Genomic DNA, 18,322 nt, shown 5'->3' with positions numbered 1-18,322 from the left:
CTGCACCAGATGGTAGCTAAGCTTCAAAAGAGGTTTCTGAAGGAATCCTACCCATCAGCCAATCACATTCACATAAAAGGAGCAGACCGGCGAATGATCTACAAGAAGCCATCTGCCATCAGCCAGCACCTGAGGAAGCTAGTCAACCAGCGACAAGCCAAACAGCAGAGCGAGTGACCCACGGCCAACATGTAACTACACCCCAGATATGGAAAAAGGAATAGTTGAATATGTTTTAAATATTCAGTAAAAAATTCAAATTATCTTTTTTTTTTTTTTACCTTTCTCTGCAGCAATCTGTAGAGGTTGTATACATGTCTGCTAAGGTTCATCAGGAAGTCAATTTCAGAACATATTTTTGCACAACTCATTGGAAGCTTTTTAATTGCAGATAACTGGAGGGTATTCAGTGTGATGAAATATTTTCTGTCTTAGATTCATCTTATCTTTCAAGTTGTTATTTCAGGCTCTTCACCTGATTGGCCAGTGCAAGAAAATATTACATTATTCCTTATCAATGTAAAGGTCACACACATCACTGCTCAACCCAATACTTTATTATCTCATTTAGTTCTGTCTTAATATTCTTCCATGCTGTAGCCAGAAAGAATTCAATTCTTCTTGCTGGGCTGCACTAGCTTCAGCTGTTACTTGCATACAGTTGAGTTACATCACAACCCCACCTGGACCTCTATTTTATGACTTTTATAAGTTGGAAACAGCTAAACCTTTTTGAAAATAAATCTTCATGTAGTTTTGAGCCTATTTGCAACCGAGCATTGTTATTCTCATGGCAAATATGAATGGTTTTGATTGGTACAGAATAGTGTGAAAGAAAGACCAGAGAGCATTGGTTTATCCTGAGGATTTAAGTTTAATTATGACACCACATCAAAATAAAAATTTCCAACAGATCTGGAATTTAATTCCATCCATATACATGCATAGCAACAACGTTTTAAGAAACATTTTCTCCCCATAATCAGGACATTGGAATGATCATTTTACATCAGTATCCCCACTGACCTCCCACCCATCTTGTTCGTCAGCAATAAACTTAATTCTTGTACAACTTCTTTTTTTTTTCCCTATGGGGTTACAAATAATTATATGCACAGTCCCCATTTCATAATACTGCTTTCAGTAATGTTCCCCCATTTACAAAGTATTGCATTGAGAGCAAATTTCAAAAAGGGAGACCAAAGTGTATCATCAAACAGAAATACAAGTACTATACAAGAATGCTGCCATCCTCATGAAAACATCCACATCTGAGTTGAAGAAAAGAGACAGGGACAAACAGCCACATATGTATGCAAAGCCATGTGTATATGCCAAAATGTGAGATGCAGGGTTGTGCCTGTTTATCACCCCCAAATGGTGATCGTTAAGGCTAACAAGTCATTAGAAGCAATCTGCAAGTGACATTTTGGGCATATACAGAAACTGGTACAGCAAATAAGAATACGCAAGTGCCTCAGTAGCTATTTTTGTGTCTAAAATGCATCTCATTTTTGTATTGTCTATTGTTTCATTGAGCCTACATTACAGTGTAAACAATATGTGTGCTACACAAGAATGACTATACAATAACATTACAAACAACTCTGATATAAATTTCATTTTGAATTTAAATTAAGATCACTACTCCTATTAATACTGATTGTAAAATAAATTAATGTGAAAGTGGCACCAATATTATTCTTGATTCATTTTTCTTTTCTTTTTTTAACCAATGGTTTTGCATTTTTAAGTCTTAAAACGATGAAAGAAGAAGCTTCTCTTGATTGTCCACAAGCAGCGTTTAGCACTGCATGATGCACTATTCCAGACACAACAGTGTACCAAAACCAAGGAGAAAAAAGGAGTAAAAGTTGGGAGGAAAAGGTGTAGGAAGGAAAGGAAGAAGATGTCTTATTCTTCTCAACTTATTTTACATGCTCTGCAGCATGTGATGAACAGTAAAACTTCTTATGGGTAATAAAGTTTGACAGGTTGTTGAACTGGATATCACAGAGGCGGCAGTACTTGCCACTTCCAGAGCCGTTCACGCCTTTATTGGCTGTGGGTGCCGCCTCCTCGTTTGGGGACTTGGAGGAAGGTGACATGTTCTCGTTGGAGTCGGCCTGATTTTCGGTGGCCCACGTGGGAGATGGATTGGGGGCTTGGCTGTCTGGCTGGGGCTGGTTCTCCTGCTGTGGCGGGGCTGTGCCTGAACGCTCCTCTGGCTTGTGCCCGCCGTTGACGATGACCATGCCCCGGTTTTTGGGCAGAAGGGGAAGGGGCTCCTTGCCAGGGTGGGGGCAGCCATTAGCAGCCGGCTGTGGGGTCTGCTCTCTGGTTGTTCCTGTCTCTCCTCCTCCAGGACCTCCTCCTCCCCCGTTAACACTCTGCTCCTGGTCACCGGCCTCTCCCTGCATCACTGGTCCCCCAGTCACATAATCGGTTGGCTTTATCCCAAAATATGGCGATATTTGCTCAGGACCTTTCACCTTCTTTATTGCTCCAGGATAAAGGCAGTGGGGCAGAAACATGTTCTTGTTCTCATCTTTTGATGGGATGAGTTGGGGCTCAGCAAAAGGCTTGAGTCCCGGCACAGGACCCATGTGAGGAGGAAACATGCCTCCATTCTGAACCATCACCTTCCCGTTGCCATTCTTCTCGCATTTGCCTGGACTCTTATCATAGGCGTCATCAGGGTTGTTATTGCCTTCACTCTTCACATCTGGGAACATGGTCGACTCCAAGCTGCCGCTCTCGTTGTGTTGTGGCTGCTGTTGGGGCTGTTGTTGTTGTTGTTGCTGAGCAGCAGCAGCAGCAGCGGCGGCTGTTGCAGGGCAAAAGTTCTGTTTGTGCGCCAGGTAGTTCTCCACTTTGTTAAAACTTATCTTGCACACTGCACATTCGTGATAGTCCAAAAGTCTTTTGGGAGAGCTACATGTCTTGTCAGGGACTGGTGAACATTTTTTGCTGAGATCAATGGGAGCATCCAGCTCCTGCGGCTCCACAGTGTTGCATTTGGGAGCCAGAATAGGTTTAGTGACAGTCAGAGAGGCCTCCAGGTGTTTGGGTACCATACCTGGGAAGATATCACAGCGGGGGTGGAAGCGGTCTGCTAGGCTCTCTACAGCTTCCTGGGATGTACAAGGGTTCATAGGTGGAACTCCGAGAAAACCCGGCTGACCCATTGGGGGCCTCTGGTGGTCTTGATCAGGGAGACACATCTCATACATCTTCCTGCGCTTGCGGGTCCTCATGGTTCTCTGCATGGAGGGCACCTTGTTGGTGGACATACGTTTCATGGGAGGATCGTGACGAGTGGCACAGTAGTACTGCTTGTGGACCATGAAGGTCTCATGGCGGCTGAAGGTGATATTGCAGGCTTCACAAGTAGTCTTGGTAGGATCATTGTCACTTTCCACCAAACCTGTACTGGGGCTTTTCCCCTCCATCTGCTTGCCATTGAGCCTCTCCTCAGCCCCAGTCGGGGTAGAGACCTTCTTCACCTGCCCTGCTAGATCCTTATCAGGCCCTTTAGCCCCAGCATTGATCATGTCCAACACATTGGAGTTCAGGCAAGCAGACTGCATGAGGTGGCTGTCGGCCTCTGTGGGGTGGCAGCCAGCCAACATGCTAACAGAACTGTGACCACTGTTGGGGCTCACCGCCTCGGGGACCTTATCTGACAGGGCGGAGAAGTCAGGAGACTTTGCCATGTGTTGCCAGCGGCTGTTACAATAGTGCTTTTTGTGGACCAAATAGTTGTCCAGGTTGCTGAAGGTGATATTGCATTCAAAACAGGTTGCCCCTTTGGGCATAAGAGGACTGTAGATGACAGGGGGGTAGCTGTTCCCTCCATGGCGCAGCCTCCGGTGAACTAGCTCTGACATTTTAGCCAGAATCTCAGAAGCCTGCGGGACTACTGAAATGTCTTGGGAGAAAGCAAACTGAGACAAGAAGGGGCCCATGGGAAATGTAGGCATGTTATGCTGCACAGGGGAGGAGGCCAGTCGGGGGCTGGAGGGCTCAGACTTGATCCTAGTGTAAGAAAAACTGGCTTTGCTGCCTGGGTGGGCCTCTCCCTTCTGAACAGACAGCATGGGCTTCTTCTCAGCCTTGTCAGCCTCTCCGTCTGTGCTGGTCTCCTTGTTGAGGGCCCCTTTGGGACTTCCCAGCAGAGCATCCTTCCTGTTGGCCAGCTCAGCGCGGGCCTGCTGCTGCTGCTGCTGCTGCTGGAGGCTTTCCTCAGGACCCCTGGGGGAATGCTCGGTGCCGTCGCCTTCCCTGTGAAGTTTGCTGCCGTGCCCATGTAAGTCCTGATGCTGTAAGAGTTCCCTGTGGCTCTGGAAGCTGATATGGCAGTGATTGCATCTGAAGGCCGCCTGTGACAGGTGAGACATGATGTGATGCTGGAATGTAATAAGAGAATCTGCCGTGTAGTTACAGATTGTGCATTTCAAGCTGGTGCCAGGAGGGAGGCTCTCTTCCATTTTGACACCTGTGAAGGAGATAAAAGGGAGAAATGCTCAGAATCTCGCCTCCCACTTCTCCTTTAGAGTTAACTGTAGAAACCATCAAACGCTCATGCATTATGCCAAGCTTATTCCCATCCACTAGATTTTTTTTGCTCAAGGATAAACTGTCAACTATGCTAGCTGACAGCAGGATATGTATATTTCTCAAAAGAAGTGACAGTCATTTTTCCAAACGTGTCTAAAACCCTGTCCCTTTTTCTAAAACATTTTTCTTTTAAAATCGAGTGAAAGTAGCCATCTGCGAGAGCCATAATATAAAAACAATGGCATTTGTTGTGTTTAAAAATCAAATTTCTCCCCATTTCGGGCTTATTGACATTGTCACTCACCACTGTGTGAGGTGCTCAAGTGCATTTCCAGGGCCCTGGCTCCAGAGAAGCTCTTGTTGCACTGTGGGAAGGGGCAAATACTGGGTGTCTGGTGGGGCCCGTTTTCATTCTCCTCCACGACTGTCTCTGGCTCCCTCTGCCGCCCACTGCAATAGTACATGAGATGGGCCTGCAGGTTCCTCTCACTCCGAAACCAGATTCCACATGCCTTGCATGGGAAGATGTCCTCTGGAGGGACACAGAAGGGGACAAAGGGGACATGATATCAGGATGCAAACAGTACTTTCATATTGTTGCACAAGTATATAGATAAAGAGCTTGCACATATACACACACACACACACTCATTCCTCTTCTATACTTCTACAGTTCTGACTCTCAAAGCCTGCGTTAAAAGGCTTTTCCACCAAATCCTCGGCTGCAGCATATCGCTGTGCTGCTACCACTGGGTTGGTGCCCTTTCTCAAGGGCAAACAAGAACACTGGACCATCTGCTTACAGAAGCCTCCCTGTTGAGCTGAACCCAGATAGCCCTCGCTAAGTAAACAAACACACTATTTGCATGAGGCGTGTATTTTGCAATTAACACGTTAGTTCGAGCCTCAGTGTGTTTATGTGAACCCAAAACTTGAAGGTCGATGGCTCTTATCTCCAGTGCAGAGACTCATCTGGGTTAATCTACGCCCGGCGGAGACGACGCTCCTTGTTAAGCAGGTGACTGAGTGCAGGCTGTGGACTGGTGTGTGTGTGTGTGTGTGTGTGAGAGAGAGAGGGACAGAAAAGGAGAAGGAACAAGAGAATGTGTGTGTGAGATTGTGCATGTCTAAACAAAAGCACGTCTCGTTCCAGCTCCGTGTACGTGTGCTGGTGTCGGAGCGTTCATGGACACTCACTGTTGACGATGGCAGTAGGCAGGATGGAAGCCATGGCGGCCTGCTGTGGCAGGAGCTGGATGCTGTCCAGCAGCCTGGCTGGGTACATGCCCTCACTCAGAGACATGTGGTTCACCGCCTGCAGACGTGAGTCAAAGTCCACCGCAAACGCCACCAGCTCCTCGCCCTCCATCATGTTCTTGGTGGTAGTGCACCACAGTTGGCCACCTGGACAAAACAGAGATAGAAGAGACATTTAAATGCTTGCTGTGAGAGAGGAGAAAGCTTTCCTGCATGTACACATGAGTAATTCTAGTCTTAAATGTCAGGCCATTACGCAGCGGAAGAAATGATATTTGTGTGCACCTTAGATGGCATGCAATACCTCTCGGAGACTCAGTATTTCAACGGTGCGTTGCATAACTGTGGAGTTCAAACAGGGTGATGGGTAGAACATAAAGTGGAAAAGTGATTTTCTGAAAGTGTAAAGCTTCATAGCAACCCAGGAATGAAAAAGACCGACACCTACATTATATTTTGAAAAAACAAACTCTTTTTCAGGTTTCTGCTGCCATCCAGATACAATAATGGTGAATGTAGTTTTCACATTAAAACATGCCATCAGCAACACGTGTTTCCAAAATCAGTGCCAACATTGCTCTGGATAACTGACTGTTAACGGTTTTTATAGAGATGATTTCTTCTGTTGTATTTTCCACAGGGACACTGTTTCTGGAAAGATGCTGCTTTTTAAATGTCAAACTTCATTGCAATGAGCACCAAAAATGTTTGCTTGTGTTGACGTGGAGGCAGAAAATCTAAAAGCCTGGTAAAATACAGTTTTGTAATTTGGGTGAATACTCCCTTTAAAAGCTAATGTCCTTCTTTTTACTGTCACTCAGATGTCTTTTTAGGCTGCTGGCGCTCATATCCAGAAGCAAAGCGTACCTCAGCCGGGGTAAACTCTAGCCTAGAGTGCTGTTGTCAGCTAGAACACTGAGACAGGTCCTCCATATTATTAGATTGTTGTGTTTTGGGATTAAGCATTCCTCTGAAATCTTCTGAACATATTCATTAAGTCAGAGAAAGGGGGAGGGGGCAGGAGGAAGGAAGGAGGGGGTAGAGGGAGAGAGTGAAGGTTTTAGCTTAGATAATATTTATCTCAGCACATGACAGGCTTTTCAGCTGCACTTCATTTTCCATTGAAGAGATTAAAGTTTTTAATATGACTATTTACAGAAATCTGGCTGGGGAGATAACAACAAACTATGATACGCTCCCGCTAAATGGCAGAATTAGGACATTGTTTCTGAGGAAACCTGGACAATTAATTAAAGCACGCTGTTAGCTTTCAAAGATGTGCAAACATACCGACGGAGTGTCAGGCTGAGAGGGGACATGTGATTTGAGCCCTGGCTGATGTGGAATAAAGAGAGTCCTGAGGAGAGGTGTGAAGGCAGGGGGACGCTGTTAGAAAGCCCCCGCACATGTGAAACACTGATTACTCATGTTTACACAAAACCTATGAATCACCAGGTTTAAAACCACCCTGTAGACATGGTGAAGGTGCACGAGTGAGGCTCTGTATGAAAACAATCTACTTTTCTGAATGTTTATTCGAAATAGAAAACTGTGGGATGGAAACAGAGCCGTCGTGTCTGACTAAAACAGTATGCGTTATATATAAATCATTGTTGAGTTTCCAGAATGAGTTGGCCCATTTTTTCAATTCAAAATTGAATATTTCAGATTTCACATCACTGTCCTGATTAAAACCTTTCTAGCCCTTCCTATCTGCTGGTGAAGCACTGAAAATTAGACCAGCACAAACGTGTCAAAGGAGAGAAATGGTATTAAAATATGCTATCTTTCAAAGTCCCATTTGTGTGCACACCGAGTGTGTGTGCGCCTGCATGAGTGTGTGTGCGCCTGCATGAGCGTGTGCATGTCAGCGCCACTTTAAAGAGCAGTGCCTATCTGTCGGCCAATCTGCTGTGACGAGACACACACTTCAGGCCGCTCCACTTCATCGTTTTGATTCTGTCATACCACACACTGCCTGGAGAGGCCCTTTGAATTTTTATCTCCTAATTAAAATAACAAAACTCCTCTCCACTGTCTGCCCAAGTTACCATCAAGGTAGATACAAACTGCCACTGACAATGGTGTGGAATATATCGCAGTCATAGCCACAAAAGTTTCTTCTCCTCTGCAAGGATCTCTTAGTTCAGACGCGCTCAGCGTACAAAGAGAATTATGAACTAGGCCTTGACGCTCAGATACAAATCAGTGTTTTTTGGATCAATCCAGATCAAAGATACTGTGTGCTCTCCTCAGCTGAAATGAAGCAGATTATGTGGAGTCTGATGAAAATGTTTTACTGCATTTTGACAGCAGAATATGCGCTCAGATTGCATCCCTTCAGCCAAGAATGCTACAGATCCATCTGTTGTGTGTGAGAATGCTGGAAGTGAGTTTTAGGACTGCATGTCCCAGTTTTAGTGAGCTATACAAAACACTGAGGCAGCACTCTGCTCGTTACAGTCACTCACTCCACTAAGACAGGGAGGTAAGATACATGTGCTCAGGCTGCAGGATTATGGTTTAAACTACGCTCATATTGTCATCACAATTAGAACTGGCAATCATGGTTGTTTCTCTCTAATTTGTGGCATTTTTTTGTGCTACTTCGTACATCATGCCTATAGATTCCAACTGATCTCTGAAATGCATCATGATGCTCAGTGTATCTTTATTTCACAGAGATCCTTCAGCACTCTAAATTAGAAATTGAATGCATGTATGTGATTACCTGTGCAGCTATAACGTCCACACACAAACATACAAGCACATGTATATACGGACGTCTGCATACAGACTGTTCTGCAGAAATGTCATTTTTCTGTACATATGGAGATGTAAAGCTCTGAAAGCTGATTCCATGGAGGCGTCAGGTGGGCAACATAACACAAACGAATATTCCATGAAGGAATATTCTTCATGGCTGTTTCCCTCCCGACAGTCTTTTCATGAGAGGCGATTTAAATCAGAGAAACACGGGTGAGCCACCTATGACAATGGCACGATCAGCATGAATGGAGAAAGGGGCTGAGGGTGTGGGTCAAGAGTTAGAGCAAAAGACCAAAACCGTTAAGTCGTCAAACTGGGGAAAAGGCTGGGGAAAGTGCAGCTTGTGATTTGCACTTGTTTGCCTGCTAACTGTCTGCAGTGTGAGCTGCCTTTGTGCAGTGGCCAATGCAGTTGGAATGAAGGCTATTGTCTAAATCCTCCTGCAGAGCACCTGATAAAAGAATAAAGAACTATGACATATTCTAAAAACAATAGAGGAATTAAGGGGAGACAATAGGCCAGCTGCCTCATTAAAACAATCAAAAACGGCATCCTGTACGTAGTCCAGATAATTAAAAACCATTGCTTCCTACGGTCTCTCAATACCATATCCACCAGCTCACTGAGGCCCTGAGACTATGGCTCTGCTGGCTAAATGCCCTCTTCCCTCTTTTCTCTTTGATTAGTGGTTTATTTGAACATGCAGTTGAAGATGAACATATAAAGGAATTCATGAAACAAAATTCTAATGCAAACCCTTTCCCCCTCTATAAGTACTCATAAACTAATCAAACGTCTCAGGATGAATCGCAGGCACTGGGGGTGTGTGTCCCCTCCCCTTTGCCTAAAGCCCTGAGAGATTTCAAAGTGCAGGCATCACAGGGCATTTTTTTAATTTCCTCACTTTAAATGACTTTATAAGAAAACGGATGTGTACAGTATCTGCATATGTATGGGGGAGGCTGGGAGAATAGAGTATGAGATACTTGAGCGGGAATTATTATTATTTTTTTTTTTTTTGCTCCCTGCAAACCGCTACCACCACCACCATATCTTAATGAAGCTGCAAACAAATCTCTCATGCCTCGTGCAAAAGCTGAGAGACAACAAAGCAGCAGAAATAACAGAAGGGCCCGGATAATTAAACTGGCCTGAAGACAGGTATTCAAATGCTGGTGTGTAAACAGCACAACTCTTTAATAGTTTAGCTGTAAAATGCGTAGTTAAGCACATCAGCACTTGCCTCTCCCATCTGTCCAAACACATTACCGTTGCAGAGGCCATTACAGCACTGGAGTACAGTCCCACTGCACCGCAGCCACATATTATGGGAGGGGTTGAATGGGGCTTCTGGGAACACTAACAGCGGCCCATTGGCATTATCTGAATGCATCATGGGGTCATGTATTATAAAGCACCACTGTGCTGTTTGAGAAATGGGGGAGCCTGAGAACAAGATCCAGCAGGTGTACTCCTATGGATGTGCTTGATGCCCCTTTTATTCAGCTTAAAGAAGAAATATTCAAATATGTGATACCAGATTCAGTGAGTAACTAAAATGTTCCTTTTTCAAGCTGGATATTGATGTAGAGACTTCTTTTTTTCCCTTGGCCCCTTAAAGTTCCCATCTCTGTCTATTGGCTCGGTGCTAACTGCTGGTCTTAATTGTGAAGTGAGGCCAGTGGTGCCTGAAGCCACAGAGAGGGTTGTAATTAAAGACCTCTACTCTTCTTGTCTTCAAATCAGCTCCAACTCCTCCTGGTCAAATGGGAACAAGCTGCACGCACCTACGAATATCAAGTAGCTGCACGCCGCCGCTCCTTTTTCTTTAACAAAGCTTCATCAGAGGGGGAGCGAATTACAGTATGACACAATAAACAACTTCCAGTCAACTTCCCCCAGATCTTGTGAAAATATTAATCACAGATCGCGGATGAATAATATCTGTATCTGCACCTGACAGCGGACCTGATGTTGCTGTGACAAACACTAAACAAATCCTCCTCATGAATCCTGGTAAATATTTGGACTGTTTCTGGATCATCAGAGTTGAACACATTAGGATGACTCATGGCTGTCAAACCTGCCATCACAATCCTGAGCCGGAGCAAAGCAAGCAGCAGAAAGGAAAACGCTGAGTTAGACCCGAGCGGGAACATCGTTCACAGGGTCAAACAAGCTTACTATTATTGACGGTACACTAAACTAGAATTAGCTGACTCTACTATTATTTCACTAAGGCTCTGACACAGATTGACTCTCTCCCTCTCTATCTCTCTTTCACTCTCTGCTGCCTCCTTCTGCTCATGTTTCAGCCTGGCCACTAGGAGGCACTCTTCTCATGCTGAAGCTGCAGCCGGTGGATGTTTTGCTGTGATGATGCAGAGACGCCTCAGATACGGCAGGGCAGCACAGACGCCAGTCTGCCTATACATCCTTGCAGGTAGGTGCTGAAGATTTTACTCTAACAAGAAATGCATTTGGATCAAGTGTCTCTCGTCTGACCTCATTCTCACTTGATCTTTGCCTGGAAATTAGGTTGTGCTAATGAAATGTTCAAGGGTGTTTTTTTTATTATTACTTTTACGTTTAATAATCTTTTTGTATGGTTTTGTTGCATTTGTGTAATGACAGCAATCAAGCATGTGTGAATGTTTTTTCTCACGACATGATTTATATTTTATTTCTAAAAAAAAAATCTAGAAATGTGGCAGAAGAAAAAATCTTGTATTCTTCCAGGGAAATAAATGTTGTTGAGTAAATATGTGTTTACAGAGCCCTGACTTGCCTTGTCTTGCCTGACACCCCAAAACCGCCCCCCTCAGATTTCTCTCCTTTTGCACCACAGTGTCTGGACTAATTTTAGTATCAAGTGTTTTTGCAGATATAGCCAGTACCGAGAGCTCATGGATGGCCTTGAGCGAATGGCACGTGGGTCAGAATCCACAAATTAAAAAGTCCTCCCAGGGGAGCCTCATACACGGCGCTCTCTACTGTATACATTCACAGGCAACAAAGACATAAAAGCAGCACAGCGCGTCGAACAATGTCATTCAGCACACATTTAAGAATTGTTTGAAGACACACACGTGCAATAAAAAAAACTGTCAGAAAAAATGATGCAACGATGTGATTCAGCAAATGTTTTACTAACTAAAAATTCAATGTTCCTCTTTGAAATTAAAAGACTGACTCGTCTCTGGAGATTTCTGTAGCTTTTTCAGCACGGTGACAACGATACTGGCTGGCAGGGGGATGTTTGCCTGGTAATGGTGTTGTAATTTTAAGGGAGCAGAAAAAAGAATTAGCTGCTATTTTTGCTCCGTTATACTGCTGCGACAGAGCCGGAGTATTTTTAATTTCAGATTTATTTATTTTCTAATGGGATGTATTAAATTATGGGAAGAATAACTTGCACCTCAAACGTCACCTGTTTTTATGGTGCTTTTTAACATTCGCAATTTTCTTTTTGACATTTTCTCTTTTTTTTTTCAAAAAACAAATGAAATATTCCCTCATGAGGAGTAAATGACTAGTGAGAACACTGTCTATATTGCAGGTAACACAGTTCAGGGTTGTGTGCTGTCAGTCTGAAACAATACCAGCCACATTCCTACAGTACAAAGCTCCTCTCCCTCATTAGCTGCCACACACAGTCAGCTCCTCCCTGTCCACAGTAAAGTGGAGTAGACTATTAAAGGAAAGCTCTGACTGGCTCCGCTCCGCTCTGCTTTATTCTTTATTTGGACAGGTTTGTCCCATTGAGCACTCTATTAGCTCTCCTTCTCTGCGGGTAGTGCTGCCTGTGTCCTGGTTGTGGCCAGTCGACATGTGTTTACTGCGGCCCCCGCTGCGGCGGCAGGCTGGTTGGGGGCCCGTCCTGACCAAGCCCTGCTAATGGGACCAGAAGACCCCTCGTGACAGGACACCGCAGCAGACCCTACCCCTCCTTCCCCTCCAGCTGCGGCCCCGTGGCCCATGTCCCCCTACCCATCATGCCTCGGCGAGAGCAGGTGAACGGCGTGGGGCCAACGGCGGCGAGCTCGGTTTTCCTGGGAGAGCAGCGCGCCATCGCCACGCGCCTCAGTGGTTCCTCCAACATGGCTCCGGCCCTACGCCACATGGGCTGGCTGGCCGGTCTCTGTGTGTGTGGGTGTATGTGTGTGTGTGTGTGTGTGTGTATTTGGGGGTGTATGGTGCATGCCAGCCCTAATGCAAATGCTTGCCGTTTAAAAAATGGGAGCCTCTCTCCTCCTCTGTCTCTCCTCTTTGGAAAGGTCTATTTTGGCCTTCTGGTGCTGGCAGTTATTTTTTTCCTCTCCAGAAGGACAGAGAGCCAGAAAGATGCACCTGTCATCCATTTTGGAATTCAACATTTATTGATCTGGTCACGAGGAATGGATTTTATGAAGTTATGTGTTTCTTCTTTATGAATTCCCACTGATTTATGCTTTAAAATGTGCATTTCTTATTTGCAAAGGGTGCCTTATTTACAAGCATGCTAATTGGGTATTCACAGCACAGCAATAAACAGAAGGAATACAAACACACTCACACACACACTCTCTTGACACACACACACCAATCACTGTTGCGACATCCCAGCATGCCCTCTGTCTCTGCACCCCTGTAATTCTACATATTGCTTAAAGTATGTGCTAATTAAATTTTCTGTCGGTTTGCAGGAGAAATAAATAATCTGCAGCTAAAAGGCCTAATTGCGTTTGTCACATTGTGTCTCGGTGGCTGGTGCATCGGGAGCACAGCCGCTGCCCTTGCTCATTGCCATTCTGTCGTCCTGGCAAGCCCCCGCGCTGCCCCAGGTATCACCACGCGGCCATCTGGAGCCGACATCTGTCTCTCTATTGATCACAAGGGTTTAGCACTTGATCAAACAGACTGCGACAGGAAATTGCTCTTTTCCCCACAGAAAAGGCCAATCGCCTGCGTGAGGGTAATAGAGTGGAACTGAGATGCAGCACCAGCGCGGTGGGCAGGCGGGCACGGGCACAGCCAGGCAGGCAGCGGCACGGCGGTGTCGGCCGCTGTGGAGGTGGCAGGGATGGCACTAGCGCCGGAGTCCACTGCCACATCACCGAGGCCATGGTTGGAACCTTTCTGCTAATGCACCAGCAGCACCAGTACAATAAAATCCTCCCAAATTCTAATTTACAGTCGTGCAAGGTTTGGATTGTTCCAGCGTGAACACATGCTTGCAGGAGATGAGACCATCACCCCTGATTAAAAACGCTGTCGTATTAAGCACAGAATTTATTTTCCAAGTCATTCAGGTAACTGTCTAAGCCAACAGCTGTCTGAAAGTGTTAGAAAAAGCTGGATGCGAGTAAAATATGCTACATAATAAGTGCACCAGATGGTGGGAAATGAATGTATTTCTTCTTGAGAAAACATACTTTATCATTAACACCAGGGCTGTTGGTTTTCATAATAATTAAAATGTACAACGGGGGGATAAATTCGAGCAGTGTACAAATCTTTTAAAACAATGTATGCTTAATATGTAACTGAGCACCCGGGTGTAAGGTTTCAATAGTGGGAAATCCCTGACAAGACTGCAGTTGTCTCTTGCTCACTGGTATCCCCAGTGGAGTTCAACACACTATTAGTGCCTGAGGTGAACAGCTCCTGAATGCGTGTTACAGTATGTTAGCTGAGGCTGTGGTCCACATCTAAAATCGTGGCTTCTCTCTGCTCAGGCATGCTTTCGAGGCACTCACTGTAACAACATGTTTAGCAAGTATGGACAATTTGATACTGAAGGTGACATTTATTCAGCATTGTAGAAAATATTTAATTGTTCCTGCAGAGAGCGAGATATGTTTCCCCTTGCCTACAGTGCTGGGATTGTCCTTTGGAATATGATGCAAATTTGGGATGAAGCAACTAATTCCTTCCTTGCACCCCTGTGCCACCCCCCCCCTCCGCCCCCACCTCAATCCTCCGCCAGCCTCCATCCTCCCCAGACACGAGGATTTCTGATTAATCGTGTGACCGCCCCTCGTTTTGCATTTTACACAATCTCACGGCGCCACGGTGAGATGTGTGAGGTGTTTCGCCACTTTTGGCAAGCTGAAAAGATGTAGCCCAAGGAAGAACAAGTCGAAAGTATGAGGAAAAAAAATATGACCAGGGGACGTGATAAAAAATTATCAGCCAGTGTGTTTTCCTGTTTGGTTTTAATCTACATTTAATTAAATTCTTATCTGCTGTGTGCTTATGGCTGCATTTGAATGGCGAGGCTGCATTCATTATGAATGGTAAAATTGAACTCAGTACATTGTGTGTGGCCCAATAAAGAAACAAGACTCTTATTGCAGTGCATGCACAAGCTCCGACAGACATGCGGAAAAAATAAGTCAATTAAGATCGGTCTTTAAATTACCGCTGTATCAAAACAAGGGGCGGGAGCATGCTCCATAATAGAATCCTGACAGGGGAGAGAGCACAGTTGACTGTTGTTAATATACATCCCATTTGACACAGCCAATTGTATTAACCTGTCTATGGAACACGCACAGTTGATGCACACTAGATTTACTACTCTGTCATGATAGTTCATAATCGACGGTGGTGGGAAAAAAAGTTGACTTCTAAGAATATAGAGGTCAAATGAAAAATGGCGTCAGCAGTATAATAAGAGTTCCTCACAAAGATTCTGCTGGTTTATCTGAATGTTAGAGGTCAACAGCAAAGGTCAATGACAGAATACGTAGACAATATGTGGGCTACAGCCGATACCGAAGAGTTAAATCCAAGGGAGTGGAAAGAGAGAGGGAGAAGAAGGAGAAGATTCGGCTCCAAAATTGTAATACTATTGACAAAAGACACAGCTTATAATGGGCGGGCGGCACTTCATAAGCTAAGAACAATATCCCATAGGCAGCACCCCGGAAAAACGTCGAAAAAGACCCTGAGCTGATACTACAAAGTTGGGCCCCGCAAAATCCCTAAATCTTCCCTTTTGCTTATTCCAAGCAGCGTGGGGGGAGCAGCGAAGCTCCCTGCTGCCTGCCCATGTTTACAGAGCCGTTCTCATCTCTAGGCCTTGCTCATCCACGGCACTGACACACGGTGTCGACATGATTAGGGGTCTGCCTTTGCATAGGGCTGCGTGTGTGTGTGTGTGTGTGTGTGTGTGCGGGGGGTGGAGGATCGGCAGATGAATGACTTTGGTGCATCGGAGAGGGATCACAGCAGATAATCGCTCCCGACTGCTGCGCCGGAGCTCTCAGATCTGGTCTTTAAAATAATGTTCGGAGTCAAGTCTCTCCAAAGCTTTTTTTTTTCTTCTTTTTGCAGGTTATCTTCTGCATTTTATGTTTGCTGTTTAAATCTTAACAGGACACAAGCAGCAAGGGAGAGCAAATATGTCTGGAGTCGGAGGAAGCGGAGTGGAAATGTTATTGCGAGGGGTTAAGATTAGCTGTAGCAGAGGCTGAGGAGATGAAACTCCTCTTTTTTCCAACGGCTTTCAATGCTTGAGAAAAACTTGGAATGTTTGAATTTAACCTTGGGAGGCCAGATTCCTGCGAGGGAATAATGAATCTGACCTCTTGGTAGAAGTGACATCATTCAAAGGCGCTCACTCAAATACAGGACAAACACCAAATCTACTTAGGTACATTTAAATACAGACCACCACCAGCAGCCAGACAGTACGAATACAGTACAACATAAATTCCAATATCATAAATACTGCTATCACACAAACAGAGACGCCATAAAGTACGGCTGCCTGTGTCTGGGACTATAAACCTCTGGCGTTACTCATAGGGAATAAACACACATGCACAATTTACTGCACTAGATCCCCCCTTTGTTTATCTTTTAAATAAGCACACTTTATCACCCTCCTGCATAAGCAAATTGCATGCAATGTGTGTTGTTTTAACATGTGATATGCTGTCCAGAAGATTCATTTCTCCCAACAAATTCAATTGTCTTTGCAATATCCTGCTGCCATAGGCATCAGGCCCCATCACCTGTTCGTTATCACTGGCCGTCCTGTTTGGGAGCTCTTGAAACGGTGCCATGGCATTGACTCTCAGTTAACAGCAGGTCTCTGAACTTCTCACGGTTGATGGCGGAGGCTGGAAAATTACGCTAACAACTAATTAACATCATAAAGAGCGTTTAAATGGACGGACGACACCTGCAACCTTCATTTGCACACGCTAACGCAGAATTACCTGTGTTTTTATTTTTGCAGATAACGCGTGCATTTTTTAACACCTTTTAGAATATTCATTTTTTCGGTGGCTGGCTTTAGAATTGGCACCGCCGTCCTTTTTACTATGTCCTGTAAAAAAAAGCCACCAGGCCAAAAATAATAATTGTCAAAACAGAATGCTGGCAGAATTACTAAAGCTGTTTTTTCTCTCTCTCTCTCGGAGTTTGTATGCACCTTAAAAAAAACTGCACCGCCATATTCTGTGCCTGAAATAACACACATTCCATTTTCTAATTTCTATTTGAATATAAAATATTTCCAGGCGGCAGACATGGACCTCCAGTTACTGGTCCGAATAACAAAGTGCTGCCTGTCAGTCTGAGACACTTTGCTGGCTGGCTGAACTAAGCTGGTTTAGACTGACAAGTCTTCAACGGTGGCAGCCTCAGCTTCCACTGGCAGGCCTCTGGAGTCCTTTCTTACTCCGACTCCCAGCCTCACAGCCTTTCACTGGTGATGGCCACAATATAGTCGAGTATCTTTGAAAGCGTTCTCTCTCTGTCTTTTCCCTTCAAAGGTCTGAAACAGCGGCTAACTTCCACAGGACGGTAATGCACTCACACCTCATTACAAAGCCACATTATGGACTACAGCAGTAATACGGCTTTAATCTTCTCCAAATCGTTATAAATGTCAAGCTGGGGCCAGGGACTTCCCAGTCTACTGCACCAATGGCTTAGCCTGCTATCCCCTCTTTTCCGTATTAGCTATAGCCAGAGTATTACATTCACTGCCAGATCCCCTGAAACTTTCAAACCTTTTGTTCCAACATTCAGTGCACCATTAACACATCCTTTGAAATCGTCTCTCTCTTGCTCTCTCTTCCCCCTCCCCAAAAAAGCCCCCAAACAGCTAAATATGAAAACAGTTGATACCCCTACCCCGCCACATACACCGCCCGTACCTCCCCCTTCTTTTCCTTAGCCTCTCCTAATGAGACGCAACATCCCTGTCTCTCCACTGAAGGATCCAGACTTTCTGTGTGATAGAGAGACTGCGGCTGTTTATTAATAATGAATTTGGATGTTTGCGTGTGGAATGTTATCAGCGCGCACACAATCCCACCAATAGTTTGCCCTGATGGGGTAGCTGGGTTCCTCATTAGCAGAACATATTTAATCCAGAAGTTTCTTATCAAATGTCACACCTGCATCTCTAAATGGCATTTTCACATTCATTCGCCTGTATTTGGGAGATGAGGCTCCAAGGTGCTTTGCAGAGATTAAGAAGGAGAGAGAGTGCAAGCTTATTTTATCATTTAGCGGGTCTGGAAGGAATCCAAGGAGTTTTTGTCTTGTTGTTGTAATTAGAAAGCCTTTTAAGTGATAACGCCTGCATAGGAATATGAATATGTAGCGATCAGGCCAGTCTCTCCCCCCTCCCCTCCTCTCTTCCCCTTCCTCCCCCTCATCCCTCTCTCTCTCTCTCTTTCTGTGTCTCTCGTCCCCTCTCTCTTTCTTGGCTTTTTTAAATTGTTGAATGCTG

The 18,322-nt window shown here is 45.0% G+C and overlaps 2 protein-coding genes across 6 annotated transcripts in view; one reads left to right on the top strand and one right to left on the bottom strand.

The window, feature by feature from the left end:
* si:dkey-122a22.2 (uncharacterized) overlaps window positions 1–13,304 on the top strand; it is a 42,763-nt gene extending 29,459 nt beyond the window's left edge. For 2 of the 4 annotated variants that reach the window (XM_023289490.3, XM_023289493.3), the window contains exon 11: window positions 10–1,698. In XM_023289490.3, coding sequence (XP_023145258.1) covers window positions 10–177 — 168 coding nt within the window. In that variant the 3' untranslated portion in view covers window positions 178–1,698. Of the gene's footprint in view, window positions 1–9; window positions 1,699–5,713; window positions 5,854–10,901 lie in introns of those variants that run through there. The other 2 variants (XM_023289492.3, XM_023289491.3) reach the window with 2 other exon arrangements.
* Window positions 1,680–18,322, bottom strand: part of zfpm2a (zinc finger protein, FOG family member 2a) — a 118,379-nt gene continuing 101,736 nt past the window's right edge. For both annotated transcript variants that reach the window (XM_035956940.2, XM_023289489.3), the window contains exons 6-8: window positions 5,758–5,964; window positions 4,865–5,092; window positions 1,680–4,498 (exon numbers count right to left, since the gene is read on the bottom strand). In XM_035956940.2, coding sequence (XP_035812833.2) covers window positions 1,929–4,498; window positions 4,865–5,092; window positions 5,758–5,964 — 3,005 coding nt within the window. In that variant the 3' untranslated portion in view covers window positions 1,680–1,928. The remainder of the gene's footprint in view (window positions 4,499–4,864; window positions 5,093–5,757; window positions 5,965–18,322) is intronic.

The sequence above is a fragment of the Amphiprion ocellaris genome, chromosome 9 (genome assembly GCF_022539595.1).
Source record: "Amphiprion ocellaris isolate individual 3 ecotype Okinawa chromosome 9, ASM2253959v1, whole genome shotgun sequence".
Lineage (NCBI taxonomy): Eukaryota > Metazoa > Chordata > Actinopteri > Pomacentridae > Amphiprion > Amphiprion ocellaris.
This window is presented reverse-complemented; position numbering and strand designations above follow the sequence as displayed.